This window comes from Haliotis rufescens, unplaced genomic scaffold (genome assembly GCF_023055435.1).
Source record: "Haliotis rufescens isolate VD_foot unplaced genomic scaffold, xgHalRufe1.0.p SCAF_2, whole genome shotgun sequence".
NCBI lineage: Eukaryota > Metazoa > Mollusca > Gastropoda > Lepetellida > Haliotidae > Haliotis > Haliotis rufescens.
Genome location: NW_025963890.1, coordinates 51,812,364 through 51,831,366, shown reverse-complemented (window position 1 = coordinate 51,831,366; position 19,003 = coordinate 51,812,364). Strand labels below are relative to the sequence as shown.

Sequence of the window (19,003 nt, the reverse complement as noted above, 5' to 3'; positions counted from 1 at the left end):
CAGGGACTCTATTCATTTTCAGATACTGCGGTAACCTGGACTTCCCAAACATTATAGACTTGCATGGGCTGTATTGGATATATATGTTTCAGGGTCTGTATGACAGACGAGCAGCTTCCCCGCGTCGTGTTATAACGGGTGGGATCGGTGTTTTCATGTATCAATTGATAAATAATAATGTAGACATACTTTGGGGCTATGCCCGTGATTGTGATCACGTGCATTCGAATGCAGTTTGATAGAACGTCCAGTTATCATTTTTATAAGACCTTCAGCAACCCATGCGTGTCGTTAAAGGCGACTATGCTTGTCGAAAGAGGCGACTAACAGGATCGGGTGATCAGGCTCGCTGACTTGTTTGATACATGTCATCGTACCCCAAGTGCGTGGATCGATGTTCATGGTGTCAATCACTGGATTGTCTGGTCCAGACTCGATTATTTACAGACCGCCGTCATATAGCTGGAATATTGCTGAGTGCAGCGTTAAACAACAAACATACAAACAAACATATATGATATTAGATCCTGTGCAATTTCAACGTCAAGCGTGATATACGTGATTATTTACCTGGACACACTACAATTGTTCCATAAACCAAGGTACATACCAGACGCAGGTACAATCTTAGCCCAGGGGTAATATAGAGGTTGTTACACCAGACGCAGGTACAATCTTAACACTGGGGTAATATAGAGACTGTTATACCAGACGCAGGTACAATCTTAACACTGGGGTAATATAGAGACTGTTATACCAGACGCAGGTACAATCTTAACACTGGGGTAATATAGAGACTGTTATACCAGACGCAGGTACAATCTTAACACTGGGGTAATATAGAGGCTGTTATACCAGACGCAGGTACAATCTTAGCCCAGGGGTAATATAGAGGCTGTTATACCAGACGCAGGTACAATCTTAACACTGGGGTAATATAGAGACTGTTATACCAGACGCAGGTACAATCTTAGCCCAGGGGTAATATAGAGGCTGTTATACCAGACGCAGGTACAATCTTAACACTGGGGTAATATAGAGACTGTTATACCAGACGCAGGTACAATCTTAACACTGGGGTAATAAAGAGACTGTTATACCAGACGCAGGTACAGTCTTAGCCCAGGGGTAATATAGAGGTTGTTATACCAGACGCATGTACAATCTTAACCCTGGGGTAATATAGAGGTTGTTATACCAGACGCAGGTACAATCTTAACACTGGGGTAATATAGAGGCTGTTATACCAGACGCAGGTACAATCTTAGCCCAGGGGTAATATAGAGGCTGTTATACCAGACGCAGGTACAATCTTAACACTGGGGTAATATAGAGACTGTTATACCAGACGCAGGTACAATCTTGGCCCAGGGGTAATATAGAGGCTGTTATACCAGACGCAGGTACAATCTTAACACTGGGGTAATATAGAGACTGTTATACCAGACGCAGGTACAATCTTAGCCCAGGGGTAATATAGAGGCTGTTATACCAGACGCAGGTACAATCTCAACACTGGGGTAATATAGAGACTGTTATACCAGACGCAGGTACAATCTTAACACTGGGGTAATATAGAGGCTGTTATACCAGACGCAGGTACAATCTTAGCCCAGGGGTAATATAGAGGCTGTTATACCAGACGCAGGTACAATCTTAGCCCAGGGGTAATATAGAGACTGTTATACCAGACGCAGGTACAATCTTAACACTGGGGTAATATAGAGGCTGTTATACCAGACGCAGGTACAATCTTAACACTGGGGTAATATAGAGGCTGTTATACCAGACGCAGGTACAATCTTAGCCCAGGGGTAATATAGAGGCTGTTATACCAGACGCAGGTACAATCTTAACCCTGGGGTAATATAGAGGTTGTTATACCAGACGCAGGTACAATCTTAACACTGGGGTAATATAGAGACTGTTATACCAGACGCAGGTACAATCTTAACACTGGGGTAATATAGAGACTGTTATACCAGACGCAGGTACAATCTTAGCCCAGGGGTAATATAGAGGTTGTTATACCAGACGCATGTACAATCTTAACCCTGTGGTAATATAGAGGTTGTTATACCAGACGCAGGTACAATCTTAACACTGGGGTAATATAGAGGCTGTTATACCAGACGCAGGTACAATCTTAGCCCAGGGGTAATATAGAGGCTGTTATACCAGACGCATGTACAATCTTAACACTGGGGTAATATAGAGACTGTTATACCAGACGCAGGTACAATCTTAGCCCAGGGGTAATATAGAGGCTGTTATACCAGACGCAGGTACAATCTTAACACTGGGGTAATATAGAGACTGTTATACCAGACGCAGGTAGAATCTTAGCCCAGGGGTAATATAGAGGCTGTTATACCAGACGCAGGTACAATCTTAACACTGGGGTAATATAGAGACTGTTATACCAGACGCAGGTACAATCTTAACACTGGGGTAATATAGAGGCTGTTATACCAGACGCAGGTACAATCTTAGCCCAGGGGTAATATAGAGGCTGTTATACCAGACGCAGGTACAATCTCAACACTGGGGTAATATAGAGACTGTTATACCAGACGCAGGTACAATCTTAACACTGGGGTAATATAGAGGCTGTTATACCAGACGCAGGTACAATCTTAGCCCAGGGGTAATATAGAGGCTGTTATACCAGACGCAGGTACAATCTTAGCCCAGGGGTAATATAGAGGCTGTTATACCAGACGCAGGTACAATCTTAACACTGGGGTAATATAGAGACTGTTATACCAGACGCAGGTACAATCTTAACACTGGGGTAATATAGAGGCTGTTATACCAGACGCAGGTACAATGTTAGCCCAGGGGTAATATAGAGGCTGTTATACCAGACGCAGGTACAATCTTAACCCTGGGGTAATATAGAGGTTGTTATACCAGACGCAGGTACAATCTTAACACTGGGGTAATATAGAGACTGTTATACCAGACGCAGGTACAATCTTAACACTGGGGTAATATAGAGACTGTTATACCAGACGCAGGTACAATCTTAGCCCAGGGGTAATATAGAGGTTGTTATACCAGACGCAGGTACAATCTTAACCCTGGGGTAATATAGAGGTTGTTATACCAGACGCAGGTACAATCTTAACACTGGGGTAATATAGAGGCTGTTATACCAGACGCAGGTACAATCTTAGCCCAGGGGTAATATAGAGGCTGTTATACCAGACGCATGTACAATCTTAACACTGGGGTAATATAGAGACTGTTATACCAGACGCAGGTACAATCTTAGCCCAGGGGTAATATAGAGGCTGTTATACCAGACGCAGGTACAATCTTAACACTGGGGTAATATAGAGACTGTTATACCAGACGCAGGTACAATCTTAGCCCAGGGGTAATATAGAGGCTGTTATACCAGACGCAGGTACAATCTTAGCCCAGGGGTAATATAGAGGCTGTTATACCAGACGCAGGTACAATCTTAGCCCAGGGGTAATATAGAGGCTGTTATACCAGACGCAGGTACAATCTTAACACTGGGGTAATATAGAGACTGTTATACCAGACGCAGGTAGAATCTTAGCCCAGGGGTAATATAGAGGCTGTTATACCAGACGCAGGTACAATCTTAACACTGGGGTAATATAGAGACTGTTATACCAGACGCAGGTACAATCTTAACACTGGGGTAATATAGAGGCTGTTATACCAGACGCAGGTACAATCTTAGCCCAGGGGTAATATAGAGGCTGTTATACCAGAAGCAGGTACAATCTCAACACTGGGGTAATATAGAGACTGTTATACCAGACGCAGGTACAATCTTAACACTGGGGTAATATAGAGGCTGTTATACCAGACGCAGGTACAATCTTAGCCCAGGGGTAATATAGAGGCTGTTATACCAGACGCAGGTACAATCTTAGCCCAGGGGTAATATAGAGGCTGTTATACCAGACGCAGGTACAATCTTAACACTGGGGTAATATAGAGACTGTTATACCAGACGCAGGTACAATCTTAACACTGGGGTAATATAGAGGCTGTTATACCAGACGCAGGTACAATCTTAGCCCAGGGGTAATATAGAGGCTGTTATACCAGACGCAGGTACAATCTTAACCCTGGGGTAATATAGAGGTTGTTATACCAGACGCAGGTACAATCTTAACACTGGGGTAATATAGAGACTGTTATACCAGACGCAGGTACAATCTTAACACTGGGGTAATATAGAGACTGTTATACCAGACGCAGGTACAATCTTAGCCCAGGGGTAATATAGAGGTTCTTATACCAGACGCATGTACAATCTTAACCCTGGGGTAATATAGAGGTTGTTATACCAGACGCAGGTACAATCTTAACACTGGGGTAATATAGAGGCTGTTATACCAGACGCAGGTACAATCTTAGCCCAGGGGTAATATAGAGGCTGTTATACCAGACGCATGTACAATCTTAACACTGGGGTAATATAGAGACTGTTATACCAGACGCAGGTACAATCTTAGCCCAGGGGTAATATAGAGGCTGTTATACCAGACGCAGGTACAATCTTAACACTGGGGTAATATAGAGACTGTTATACCAGACGCAGGTACAATCTTAGCCCAGGGGTAATATAGAGGCTGTTATACCAGACGCAGGTACAATCTTAACACTGGGGTAATATAGAGACTGTTATACCAGACGCAGGTACAATCTTAACACTGGGGTAATATAGAGGCTGTTATACCAGACGCAGGTACAATCTTAGCCCAGGGGTAATATAGAGGCTGTTATACCAGACGCAGGTACAATCTTAACACTGGGGTAATATAGAGACTGTTATACCAGACGCATGTACAATCTTAGCCCAGGGGTAATATAGAGGCTGTTATACCAGACGCAGGTACAATCTTAACACTGGGGTAATATAGAGGCTGTTATACCAGAAGCAGGTACAATCTTAGCCCAGGGGTAATATAGAGGCTGTTATACCAGACGCAGGTACAATCTTAGCCCAGGGGTAATATAGAGACTGTTATACCAGACGCATGTACAATCTTAACCCTGGGGTAATATAGAGGCTGTTATACCAGACGCAGGTACAATCTTAGCCCAGGGGTAATATAGAGACTGTTATACCAGACGCAGGTACAATCTTAACACTGGGGTAATATAGAGACTGTTATACCAGACGCAGGTACAATCTTAGCCCAGGGGTAATATAGAGGTTGTTATACCAGACGCAGGTACAATCTTAACACTGGGGTAATATAGAGACTGTTATACCAGACGCAGGTACAATCTTAACACTGGGGTAATATAGATGCTTTTATACCAGACGCAGGTACAATCTTAACCCTGAGGTAATATAGAGGTTGTTATACCACACGCAGGTACAATCTTAATCTTGGGGTAATATAGAGGTTGTTATACCACACGCAGGTACAATCTTAATCCTGGGGTAATATAGAGGTTGTTATTCCACACGCAGGTACAATCTTAATCCTTGGGTAATATAGAGGTTGTTATACCACACGGGGGTACAATCTTAACCCTGGGGTAATATAGAGGTTGTTATACCACACGCAGGTACAATCTCAGCCCTGGGGTAATATAGAGGTTGTTATACCACACGCAGGTACAATCTTAATCTTGGGGTAATATATAGGTTGTAATACCACACGCAGGTACAATCTTAATCCTGGGGTAATATAGAGGTTGTTATACCACACGCAGGTACAATCTTAATCCTGGGGTAATATAGAGGTTGTTATACCACACGCAGGTACAATCTCAACACTGGGGTAATATAGAGACTGTTATACCAGACGCAGGTACAATCTTAACACTGGGGTAATATAGAGGCTGTTATACCAGACGCAGGTACAATCTTAGCCCAGGGGTAATATAGAGGCTGTTATACCAGACGCAGGTACAATCTTAGCCCAGGGGTAATATAGAGGCTGTTATACCAGACGCAGGTACAATCTTAACACTGGGGTAATATAGAGACTGTTATACCAGACGCAGGTACAATCTTAACACTGGGGTAATATAGAGGCTGTTATACCAGACGCAGGTACAATCTTAGCCCAGGGGTAATATAGAGGCTGTTATACCAGACGCAGGTACAATCTTAACCCTGGGGTAATATAGAGGTTGTTATACCAGACGCAGGTACAATCTTAACACTGGGGTAATATAGAGACTGTTATACCAGACGCAGGTACAATCTTAACACTGGGGTAATATAGAGACTGTTATACCAGACGCAGGTACAATCTTAGCCCAGGGGTAATATAGAGGTTGTTATACCAGACGCAGGTACAATCTTAACCCTGGGGTAATATAGAGGTTGTTATACCAGACGCAGGTACAATCTTAACACTGGGGTAATATAGAGGCTGTTATACCAGACGCAGGTACAATCTTAGCCCAGGGGTAATATAGAGGCTGTTATACCAGACGCATGTACAATCTTAACACTGGGGTAATATAGAGACTGTTATACCAGACGCAGGTACAATCTTGGCCCAGGGGTAATATAGAGGCTGTTATACCAGACGCAGGTACAATCTTAACACTGGGGTAATATAGAGACTGTTATACCAGACGCAGGTACAATCTTAGCCCAGGGGTAATATAGAGGCTGTTATACCAGACGCAGGTACAATCTTAACACTGGGGTAATATAGAGACTGTTATACCAGACGCAGGTACAATCTTAACACTGGGGTAATAAAGAGACTGTTATACCAGACGCAGGTACAGTCTTAGCCCAGGGGTAATATAGAGGTTGTTATACCAGACGCATGTACAATCTTAACCCTGGGGTAATATAGAGGTTGTTATACCAGACGCAGGTACAATCTTAACACTGGGGTAATATAGAGGCTGTTATACCAGACGCAGGTACAATCTTAGCCCAGGGGTAATATAGAGGCTGTTATACCAGACGCAGGTACAATCTTAACACTGGGGTAATATAGAGACTGTTATACCAGACGCAGGTACAATCTTGGCCCAGGGGTAATATAGAGGCTGTTATACCAGACGCAGGTACAATCTTAACACTGGGGTAATATAGAGACTGTTATACCAGACGCAGGTACAATCTTAGCCCAGGGGTAATATAGAGGCTGTTATACCAGACGCAGGTACAATCTCAACACTGGGGTAATATAGAGACTGTTATACCAGACGCAGGTACAATCTTAACACTGGGGTAATATAGAGGCTGTTATACCAGACGCAGGTACAATCTTAGCCCAGGGGTAATATAGAGGCTGTTATACCAGACGCAGGTACAATCTTAGCCCAGGGGTAATATAGAGGCTGTTATACCAGACGCAGGTACAATCTTAACACTGGGGTAATATAGAGACTGTTATACCAGACGCAGGTACAATCTTAACACTGGGGTAATATAGAGGCTGTTATACCAGACGCAGGTACAATCTTAGCCCAGGGGTAATATAGAGGCTGTTATACCAGACGCATGTACAATCTTAACACTGGGGTAATATAGAGACTGTTATACCAGACGCAGGTACAATCTTGGCCCAGGGGTAATATAGAGGCTGTTATACCAGACGCAGGTACAATCTTAACACTGGGGTAATATAGAGACTGTTATACCAGACGCAGGTACAATCTTAGCCCAGGGGTAATATAGAGGCTGTTATACCAGACGCAGGTACAATCTTAACACTGGGGTAATATAGAGACTGTTATACCAGACGCAGGTACAATCTTAACACTGGGGTAATAAAGAGACTGTTATACCAGACGCAGGTACAGTCTTAGCCCAGGGGTAATATAGAGGTTGTTATACCAGACGCATGTACAATCTTAACCCTGGGGTAATATAGAGGTTGTTATACCAGACGCAGGTACAATCTTAACACTGGGGTAATATAGAGGCTGTTATACCAGACGCAGGTACAATCTTAGCCCAGGGGTAATATAGAGGCTGTTATACCAGACGCAGGTACAATCTTAACACTGGGGTAATATAGAGACTGTTATACCAGACGCAGGTACAATCTTGGCCCAGGGGTAATATAGAGGCTGTTATACCAGACGCAGGTACAATCTTAACACTGGGGTAATATAGAGACTGTTATACCAGACGCAGGTACAATCTTAGCCCAGGGGTAATATAGAGGCTGTTATACCAGACGCAGGTACAATCTCAACACTGGGGTAATATAGAGACTGTTATACCAGACGCAGGTACAATCTTAACACTGGGGTAATATAGAGGCTGTTATACCAGACGCAGGTACAATCTTAGCCCAGGGGTAATATAGAGGCTGTTATACCAGACGCAGGTACAATCTTAGCCCAGGGGTAATATAGAGGCTGTTATACCAGACGCAGGTACAATCTTAACACTGGGGTAATATAGAGACTGTTATACCAGACGCAGGTACAATCTTAACACTGGGGTAATATAGAGGCTGTTATACCAGACGCAGGTACAATCTTAGCCCAGGGGTAATATAGAGGCTGTTATACCAGACGCAGGTACAATCTTAACCCTGGGGTAATATAGAGGTTGTTATACCAGACGCAGGTACAATCTTAACACTGGGGTAATATAGAGACTGTTATACCAGACGCAGGTACAATCTTAACACTGGGGTAATATAGAGACTGTTATACCAGACGCAGGTACAATCTTAGCCCAGGGGTAATATAGAGGTTGTTATACCAGACGCATGTACAATCTTAACCCTGGGGTAATATAGAGGTTGTTATACCAGACGCAGGTACAATCTTAACACTGGGGTAATATAGAGGCTGTTATACCAGACGCAGGTACAATCTTAGCCCAGGGGTAATATAGAGGCTGTTATACCAGACGCATGTACAATCTTAACACTGGGGTAATATAGAGACTGTTATACCAGACGCAGGTACAATCTTAGCCCAGGGGTAATATAGAGGCTGTTATACCAGACGCAGGTACAATCTTAACACTGGGGTAATATAGAGACTGTTATACCAGACGCAGGTAGAATCTTAGCCCAGGGGTAATATAGAGGCTGTTATACCAGACGCAGGTACAATCTTAACACTGGGGTAATATAGAGACTGTTATACCAGACGCAGGTACAATCTTAACACTGGGGTAATATAGAGGCTGTTATACCAGACGCAGGTACAATCTTAGCCCAGGGGTAATATAGAGGCTGTTATACCAGAAGCAGGTACAATCTCAACACTGGGGTAATATAGAGACTGTTATACCAGACGCAGGTACAATCTTAACACTGGGGTAATATAGAGGCTGTTATACCAGACGCAGGTACAATCTTAGCCCAGGGGTAATATAGAGGCTGTTATACCAGACGCAGGTACAATCTTAGCCCAGGGGTAATATAGAGGCTGTTATACCAGACGCAGGTACAATCTTAACACTGGGGTAATATAGAGACTGTTATACCAGACGCAGGTACAATCTTAACACTGGGGTAATATAGAGGCTGTTATACCAGACGCAGGTACAATCTTAGCCCAGGGGTAATATAGAGGCTGTTATACCAGACGCAGGTACAATCTTAACACTGGGGTAATATAGAGGTTGTTATACCAGACGCAGGTACAATCTTAACACTGGGGTAATATAGAGACTGTTATACCAGACGCAGGTACAATCTTAACACTGGGGTAATATAGAGACTGTTATACCAGACGCAGGTACAATCTTAGCCCAGGGGTGATATAGAGGTTGTTATACCAGACGCATGTACAATCTTAACCCTGGGGTAATATAGAGGTTGTTATACCAGACGCAGGTACAATCTTAACACTGGGGTAATATAGAGGCTGTTATACCAGACGCAGGTACAATCTTAGCCCAGGGGTAATATAGAGGCTGTTATACCAGACGCATGTACAATCTTAACACTGGGGTAATATAGAGACTGTTATACCAGACGCAGGTACAATCTTAGCCCAGGGGTAATATAGAGGCTGTTATACCAGACGCAGGTACAATCTTAACACTGGGGTAATATAGAGACTGTTATACCAGACGCAGGTAGAATCTTAGCCCAGGGGTAATATAGAGGCTGTTATACCAGACGCAGGTACAATCTTAACACTGGGGTAATATAGAGACTGTTATACCAGACGCAGGTACAATCTTAACACTGGGGTAATATAGAGGCTGTTATACCAGACGCAGGTACAATCTTAGCCCAGGGGTAATATAGAGGCTGTTATACCAGACGCAGGTACAATCTTAACACTGGGGTAATATAGAGACTGTTATACCAGACGCATGTACAATCTTAGCCCAGGGGTAATATAGAGGCTGTTATACCAGACGCAGGTACAATCTTAACACTGGGGTAATATAGAGGCTGTTATACCAGAAGCAGGTACAATCTTAGCCCAGGGGTAATATAGAGGCTGTTATACCAGACGCAGGTACAATCTTAGCCCAGGGGTAATATAGAGACTGTTATACCAGACGCATGTACAATCTTAACCCTGGGGTAATATAGAGGCTGTTATACCAGACGCAGGTACAATCTTAGCCCAGGGGTAATATAGAGACTGTTATACCAGACGCAGGTACAATCTTAACACTGGGGTAATATAGAGACTGTTATACCAGACGCAGGTACAATCTTAGCCCAGGGGTAATATAGAGGTTGTTATACCAGACGCAGGTACAATCTTAACACTGGGGTAATATAGAGACTGTTATACCAGACGCAGGTACAATCTTAACACTGGGGTAATATAGATGCTTTTATACCAGACGCAGGTACAATCTTAACCCTGAGGTAATATAGAGGTTGTTATACCACACGCAGGTACAATCTTAATCTTGGGGTAATATAGAGGTTGTTATACCACACGCAGGTACAATCTTAACACTGGGGTAATATAGAGGCTGTTATACCAGACGCAGGTACAATCTTAACACTGGGGTAATATAGAGGCTGTTATACCACACGCAGGTACAATCTTAATCCTTGGGTAATATAGAGGTTGTTATACCAGACGCAGGTACAATCTTAACCCTGGGGTAATATAGAGGTTGTTATACCACACGCAGGTACAATCTCAGCCCTGGGGTAATATAGAGGTTGTTATACCACACGCAGGTACAATCTTAATCTTGGGGTAATATATAGGTTGTAATACCACACGCAGGTACAATCTTAATCCTGGGGTAATATAGAGGTTGTTATACCACACGCAGGTACAATCTTAATCCTGGGGTAATATAGAGGTTGTTATACCACACGCAGGTACAATCTTAATCCTGGGGTAATATAGAGGTTGTTATACCACACGCGGGTACAATCTTAACCCTGGGGTAATATAGAGGTTGTTATACCACACGCGGGTACAATCTCAGCCCTGGGGTAATATAGAGGTTGTTATACCACACGCAGATACAATCTTAATCTTGGGGTAATATAAAGGTTGTTATACCACACGCAGGTACAATCTTAATCCTGGGGTAATATAGAGGTTGTTATACCACACGCGGGTACAATCTTAACCCTGGGGTAATATAGAGGTTGTTATACCACACGCAGGTACAATCTTAATCCTGGGGTAATATAGAGGTTGTTATACCACACGCGGGTACAATCTTAACCCTGGGGTAATATAGAGGTTGTTATACCTCACGCAGGTACAATCTTAACCCTGGGGTAATATAGAGGTTGTTATACCTCACGCAGGTGGTGACACAGGTACTAGGGGCGCTCCATGCATGTTGTGTGCTTTTACACAAAGTATGTTCTTGTTCCAGGGGCCTCGCGGCTCGGCGGGAGCACTCGGAGTAAAGGGCGAGGCTGGGATACCTGTAAGTACATTCTGCACGTTTCCAGAAAATAACCCAAACATATTATCTATATTCTATAAGAAATGGCTGACAGCGTCCTCGCGTCGACACACTGCTCGACTTTAGAAGAGGGATGGAGAGAATGAGTGCACGATGAGTGAGTGAATGAGTATGTTTTACGCAGCTTTTAGCAATATTCCAGCAATATCACCGCGGGTGACACCAGAAATGGGCTTTACGCATTGAATCCATGTCGGGAATCGAACCCGGGTCTTCGGCGTGACGAGCGAACGCTTTTACCACGAGGCTACCCGCCCGCCCCTGAGTGCACGATGAAGAGAGGTTGAGAAAGAGATGGAGTGAGTGACGGAGTGAGGGGATGAGAAAGAGATGGAGAGAGTGACGGAGTGAAAGGTTGAGGAAGCGATGGAATGAGTGACAGACTGAAAGGATGAGAAAGAGATGGAGTGAGTGACGGAGTGAGTGGATGAGAAAGAGATGGAATGAGTGACGGAGTGAGGGGATGAGAAAGAGATGAAGTGAGTGGATGAGAAAGAGATGGAGTGAGTGAAGGATTAAGAGGTTGAGAAAGAGATGAAGTGAGTGACGGAGTGAGAGGATGAGAAAGAGATGGAGTGAGTGACGGAGTGAGTGGATGAGAAAGAGATGGAGTGAGTGGCGGAGTGAAAGGATGAGAAAGAGATGGAGTGAGTGGATGAGAATGGGATGGGTTGAGTGGATGAGAAAGAAATGGAATGAGTGACGGAGTGAAAGGCTGAGAAAGAGATGGGGTGAGTGGATGAAAAAGGGATGGAGTGAGTGACGGAGTGAGAGGATGACAAAGAGATGGAGTGAGTGACGGAGTGAGAGGATGAGAAAGAGATGGAGTGAGTGACGGAGTGAGTGGATGAGAAAGAGATGGAGTGAGTGGCGGAGTGAAAGGATGAGAAAGAGATGGAGTGAGTGGATGAGAATGGGATGGGTTGAGTGGATGAGAAAGAAATGGAATGAGTGACGGAGTGAAAGGCTGAGAAAGAGATGGGGTGAGTGGATGAAAAAGGGATGGAGTGAGTGACGGAGAGAGAGGATGACAAAGAGATGAAGTGAGTGACGGAGTGAGAGGATGAGAAAGAGATGGAGTGAGTGACGGAGTGAGTGGATGAGAAAGAGATGGAGTGAGTGGCGGAGTGAAAGGATGAGAAAGAGATGGAGTGAGTGGATGAGAATGGGATGGGTTGAGTGGATGAGAAAGAAATGGAATGAGTGACGGAGTGAAAGGCTGAGAAAGAGATGGGGTGAGTGGATGAAAAAGGGATGGAGTGAGTGACGGAGAGAGAGGATGACAAAGAGATGAAGTGAGTGACGGAGTGAGAGGATGAGAAAGAGATGGAGTGAGTGACGGAGTGAGTGGATGAGAAAGAGATGGAGTGAGTGGCGGAGTGAAAGGATGAGAAAGAGATGGAGTGAGTGGATGAGAATGGGATGGGTTGAGTGGATGAGAAAGAAATGGAATGAGTGACGGAGTGAAAGGCTGAGAAAGAGATGGGGTGAGTGGATGAAAAAGGGATGGAGTGAGTGACGGAGTGAGAGGATGACAAAGAGATGGAGTGAGTGACGGAGTGAGTGGATGACAAAGAGATGGAGTGAGTGACGGAGTGAAAGGATGAGAAAGAGATGGAGTGAGTGACGGAGTGAAAGGATGAGAAAGAGATGGGTTGAGTGGCGGAGTGAAAGGATGAGAAAGAGATGGAGTGAGTGGATGAGAATGAGATGGGTTGAGTGGATGAAAAAGAAATGGAATGATTGACGGAGTGAAAGGTTGAGAAAGAGATGGAGTGAGTTGATGAGAAAGAAATGGAGTGAGTGGACGTGAAAGAGATGGGATGAGTGGATGAGAAAGAAATGGAATGAGTGACGGAGTGAAAGGTTGAGAAAGAGATGGAGTGAGTGGATGAAAAAGGGATGGAGTGAGTGACGGAGAGAGAGGATGACAAAGAGATGGAGCGAGTGACGGAGTGAGAGGATGAGAAAGAGATGGAGTGAGTGACGGAGTGAAAGGATGAGAAAGAGATGGAGTGAGTGGATGAGAATGAGATGGGTTGAATGGATGAGAAAGAAATGGAATGAGTGACGGAGTGAAAGGTTGAGAAAGAGATGGAGTGAGAGGATGAGAAAGAGATGGAGTGAGTTGATGAGAAAGAAATGGAGTGAGTGGACGTGAAAGAGATGGGGTGAGTGGATGAGAAAGAGAGTGAGTGAGTGAAGGAGTGAAATGATGAGAAAGGGATGGAGTGAGTGACAGAGTGAGTGGATGACAAAGAGATGGGTTGAGTGACGGAGTTAAATGATGAGAAAGGGATGGAGCGAGTGACGGAGTGAGTGGGCAAGAGAGAGATGGGGTGAGTGATGGAGTAAGAGGTTGAGAAAGAGATGGAGTGAGTGACGGAGTAAGTGGATGAGAAAGGGATGGAGTGAGTGACGGAGTGAGTGGATGAGAAAGAGATGGAGTGAGTGACGTAGTGAGTGGACGAGAAAGAGATGGGGTGAGTGATGGAGTAAGAGGTTGAGAAAGAGATGGAGCGAGTGACGGAGTGAGAGATGGATGGGGTGAGAGATGGAGAAATAAAATGGAGTAAGAGACGAGGAGAGAGGTGGAGTGATGAATGGTGTGATTGGCGGAGCGAGAGACTGAGAATAAGATGAAGTGAGAGACGGAGTGAGAGAAGTGAGAAATGAAAGAGTGACAGTGAGAGATTGAGTGGTGGAGTGAGTGACGGCGTGAGACGGAGTGAGTGACAGAATGAGTGATGGGCCGAGAGATGGAGTGAGAGATGGATCGAAAGAGTGACGGCGTGATTGATGGCGTGAAAAAAAGGAGCGAAGGAGGGAGAGGTTGAGTGAGACAAAGAGAGAGTGGGGGAGTTAGTGACGACATGGGTGATGGAGTGAGAGACTGAGTGAGAAAAAGAGAGCGTGATTTAGTGAGTGACGGGGGAAGAGGCGATGGATGACAGATGGTAGCGCCGAACGCTCCATCACCAAGTCTTTGATAGGTATTTGGAGGTTGGGAGAACATGAATACATGACACTTTTTTATTAGCTCCATCACCAGTTTGAAATCTGTTTCCGGGGCAGGAATGTGTGTAAATTTAGATCGGATGATATGAGTTCACTACGTACACAGCATCCCCAGATGCGGTCAGAGATACATCATCCAACACACCTGACTCCCCCTTCAAACGTTCAGTTTATGACCAATGAAATATGAGTAAATAGCACCATCAATAAAAGTAATCTGTGTATATTTTGAGGGTTCTTCCATCCGCCCTCTGATGGCTGTGATACAATCAGAGCCGTGTTAATGGGGGATACAGTTACCCCGACACAGCCGTATCACCCGGTACTGATGATACGCTAATACAAGAGGTCCACCGGCGTTGTCGCATGCCGTGGTGATGCTTCTACTGGAATGTTTAAAGGGGATTATATCTTTAAGCGGCATTTAGAATCTGTCGTATCAATGAAGACAGAGTTGACTGATGTATTTCAACTTCTTTATTCATATCACACTTGTTGTTATGATGATGATGATGATGATGATGATGATTATTATTATTATTATTAAGCGGCATTTAGAATCTGTCGTATCAATGAAGACAGAGTTGACTGATGTTTTTCAACTTCTTTATTCATATCACACATGTTGTTATGATGATGATGATAATGATTATTATTATTATTATTATTATTATTATTATTATTATTATTAAACTCTGTCTGAACAAGACCCAATATATATACACACCAGAGTCATAGCGGGGAACGTTGTACATAGTTGTACACCCAACATTTATTTATATGATGCCAGCAAAAACAAAATTAAATTATTCTCGTGTTACGTCTGACATTGGGAAGATTCTGAATGACCTGCCCACTAATGCACACCTCTCTTCTTCAGGGAGATCCGGGACAACCGGGAGACAAGGGCTACATCGGCCCCAAGGTAAGGCCCAGCGGCATCCGACACATCACCACCTACCACTACCACATCACGCACCTGCAAGGCTTCACGAGAAACTCAGTCGTCTAAGGCGCCGCAATTCGCTGTGCAGAGTTGCGTCTCTTGGACACGCCAGAAACCTTTGATTGTGGGTTCGAATCTCGGCTCGCCCCGATTATGTTTCTAGGTTTGTCAGCACCATACCCGTGTTTGTGGGTTTTACCGAAGTGGTAAACGTCTAAGACCTGCATCACTTTGGGCTTTCCTCCCACATTAAGCTGACACGCCGTGATATAACTGAAATACTGTTAAAAGCGGCGTTAAACCAACTCACTCACTCACTCACGGAGAGATGAGTCTGCTTTATAATACAGCGGCTACCACACTTCAACTCTCTCATGAGAGGAGGGTAGCCTAGTAGTTAAAGTGTTTGCTTGTCACACCTAATTCACAGGGTCGATTATAATCATGACACACTACGTGAATCCTGGCATATTTTTTGATGCGGCATACATTCCAACTCACTCACTAGCTCAACCCTCACTCACTAACACAGCTACACCAACAATCCCAATGCCACGCAAGCGGTCTATTATACATGGTGGCCATCGCTCTCTTCACCGGCAGCATTGTGGTTGGAAAACAGCATAGTTTTTACTTAAATAACAGGATCAGGAACGATGTTAGTGTAAACAAAGCGTTGTTTTTATTATATCATTAATAAGATAATATAGTTAGCATTTAAGCAAGTTGTCGCTAATACTGGTCAGAATAAGGTTTCCACGTCGGTTTCCACCCGTCCAGCCTATAGAAGTCTCTGTGTGTCCTACACAGCCCATCATTGGCGTTTTACCCTGGGGTGTCTGTTATGATTCAACAACGCGAGAAAACATGGAAGTAAATCACCGGCAACACACCCCAGTGGGTCTAGATGGCTGATACTGCATGTAGTAGTATCACACACGATGACTTCGCTCCCCCCAAAAAAAAACCCACCCCCACCCTCCGTGGGGTAGTTCCTTGGGTGCCACAACCCAATCGTAAGCCAACACCGCGATATCGCTGCGGCCCCATCTTTCTGATCAGGCAACTCGCTCCAGTACACTAGGCCCTCTTTACAGGGGAATGTCGGAGATCTATCACCGACTTCTGTAGTGATTCTCAGATATGGAAACGATATATGTCACGCATGTTTGACTAGGTCGCACTAACTTTGGTTCGTGATTTTTCTAAGGGGTTAAGCAAATTGGGCCAAAAGCTAAAGAATTTTAACTACTGGTAATGTTATGACTGCAACCTCCAGCTGTAACAGAGAAGCTATTTAATTAACTCTGTGTTCTACACTGAAATATGTAGTTCCTATAGAATTAGCTAAGCTGCCTTTACTGTCGAAACCCATTTAAGGAGTACCGTAAAATAAGTAAATATATCAACAATAACCCCCTTTTCAAAGAAGTTGGCATTTAGTCCGTGAATTGGCCCTTTCAAAGCTGCTGACTGTGCTATTTCTACACCGCAAACCGTCTATTTCTGTGAAGGAGTTTGCAGGTATTGCAGTGATGACGTAATAGGCATAATGCCTTCAGTAGACATTTCTTCAGCTTCTGTCAAGTGATTTCGAAATGTTTTCTCAATCAACAAGGAGCGAGTAACGCTGAGACAATAGTGTACACGCTAACCGGGCAGTGTTACACGGAGTTACAGGGGGCTAGATGAAGACAGGTAACCAGCCACTTGGGTCTGGGTTTGAACTGTCGGAAGTGTTGAAGGGGGCAACTCGATACAACCGGCAGCATTCCGTATTTACCTTCCTAGTGCAAACGTACTTGGTACTTCCCGTTACGTGTGTTAATTATCGCTGTTACTATGACATTGTATCCAAGTAAATTTGACGCTCTCTTTGTCACTTCACTCGCGATAGGAAGCTGAGATTTCCATACTGTGCGACAAATAGGTTTTTGGAACCTCGAGCTGATGAAACGCTTTTGTTGAGCTTCTTGTGACCTTTTCACATCACCCAGCGTCCCGGAGCTAGGTGAATGGTTGCTGATATAACTCAGTTCCAGACAAGCGCTCCCTGCCAGGGCGACATAAATCGCGTTTCGTAGCCGTACCAGGATCCGCTAATAGCAGGTTGCACACGATTATGACGCTTGTTTGTCAACGGTCTCACCAAAGTCGTAAAGGTCTCAATCAGTGCAATGTGCTGCATCACGTACGCCGTGATATAACGGAGTTAGTGAGTGAGTGAGTTGGGTTTAACGCCGCTTTTAACAGTATTCAAGTTATACCGCGGCGTGTCAGCTTAATGTGGGAGGAAAGCCCGAAGTGATGCAGGTCTCAGACGTTTACCACTTCGGTGAAACCAACGAGCACGGGTATGGTGCTGACAAACCTAGAAACATAATCGGGGCGAACCGGGATGAGAACCCACAATCATAGGTTTCTGGCGTGCCCAAGGGATGCAACTCTGCACAGCGAATCGCGGCGCCTTGGACGACGTGGCCATCCGTGCCCCCTGATATAACGGAACATCTGTGGAGAGCGGCGTTAACCCAATTCTAACGTTTATTAACGCAACATCAGACCAGGCAAACACATTTCACTGTCATTATTTCCAGTTGTGTAACGGGCAATATTTCAGCCAAATCAAAGCGAGGGTGGTCCTTACACGTTGCACCTACGTAGGGACTCAACACTTTACCCCGGTGTCCACCCAACTGCCCGTAATTTTGTTGTTTGTTGTTTAACGCCGCACCCAGCAATATTTCAGCTTTATGACGGCGGTCCGTAAATAATAATCTGGACCAGACGATGCAGTGATTAATGTCATGAGCATCGATCCACGCAAATGGGATACGATGACACGCATCAACCACGTCAGCGAGCCTGACCAACCGATTTCGTTAGTCGCCTCCTACGACAAGCACGGGTTGTTGAAGACCTATTTTAACCCGGATGTTCACGTATAGCTCGTAATGGTATGGTGGGGTAGTCTCGTGGTTAAAGCATTTGCTCGTCACACCGACGACAGGGTTCGATTCCCGACATGGATACAATGTGTGAAGCCCATGTCTGGTGTCCCCCGCCGTGATATGGCTGAAATATTGCAAAGGCTCACTCACGCATCCACTCACTTACTCATCCACTCACTCGCTGCTCCATGAACGTGAACGTGTAACAGCACGCACGGTGGGTAGTATGTA

The 19,003-nt window shown here is 44.6% G+C and overlaps 1 protein-coding gene across 11 annotated transcripts in view; it reads left to right on the top strand.

Moving 5' to 3' along the window:
• Positions 1–19,003, top strand: part of LOC124126572 (collagen alpha-1(IX) chain-like) — a 250,922-nt gene that overhangs the window by 190,657 nt on the left and 41,262 nt on the right. For all 11 annotated transcript variants that reach the window (XM_048400127.1, XM_048400125.1, XM_048400134.1 and 8 more), the window contains 2 exons: positions 11,765–11,818; positions 15,756–15,800. In XM_048400127.1, coding sequence (XP_048256084.1) covers positions 11,765–11,818; positions 15,756–15,800 — 99 coding nt within the window. The remainder of the gene's footprint in view (positions 1–11,764; positions 11,819–15,755; positions 15,801–19,003) is intronic.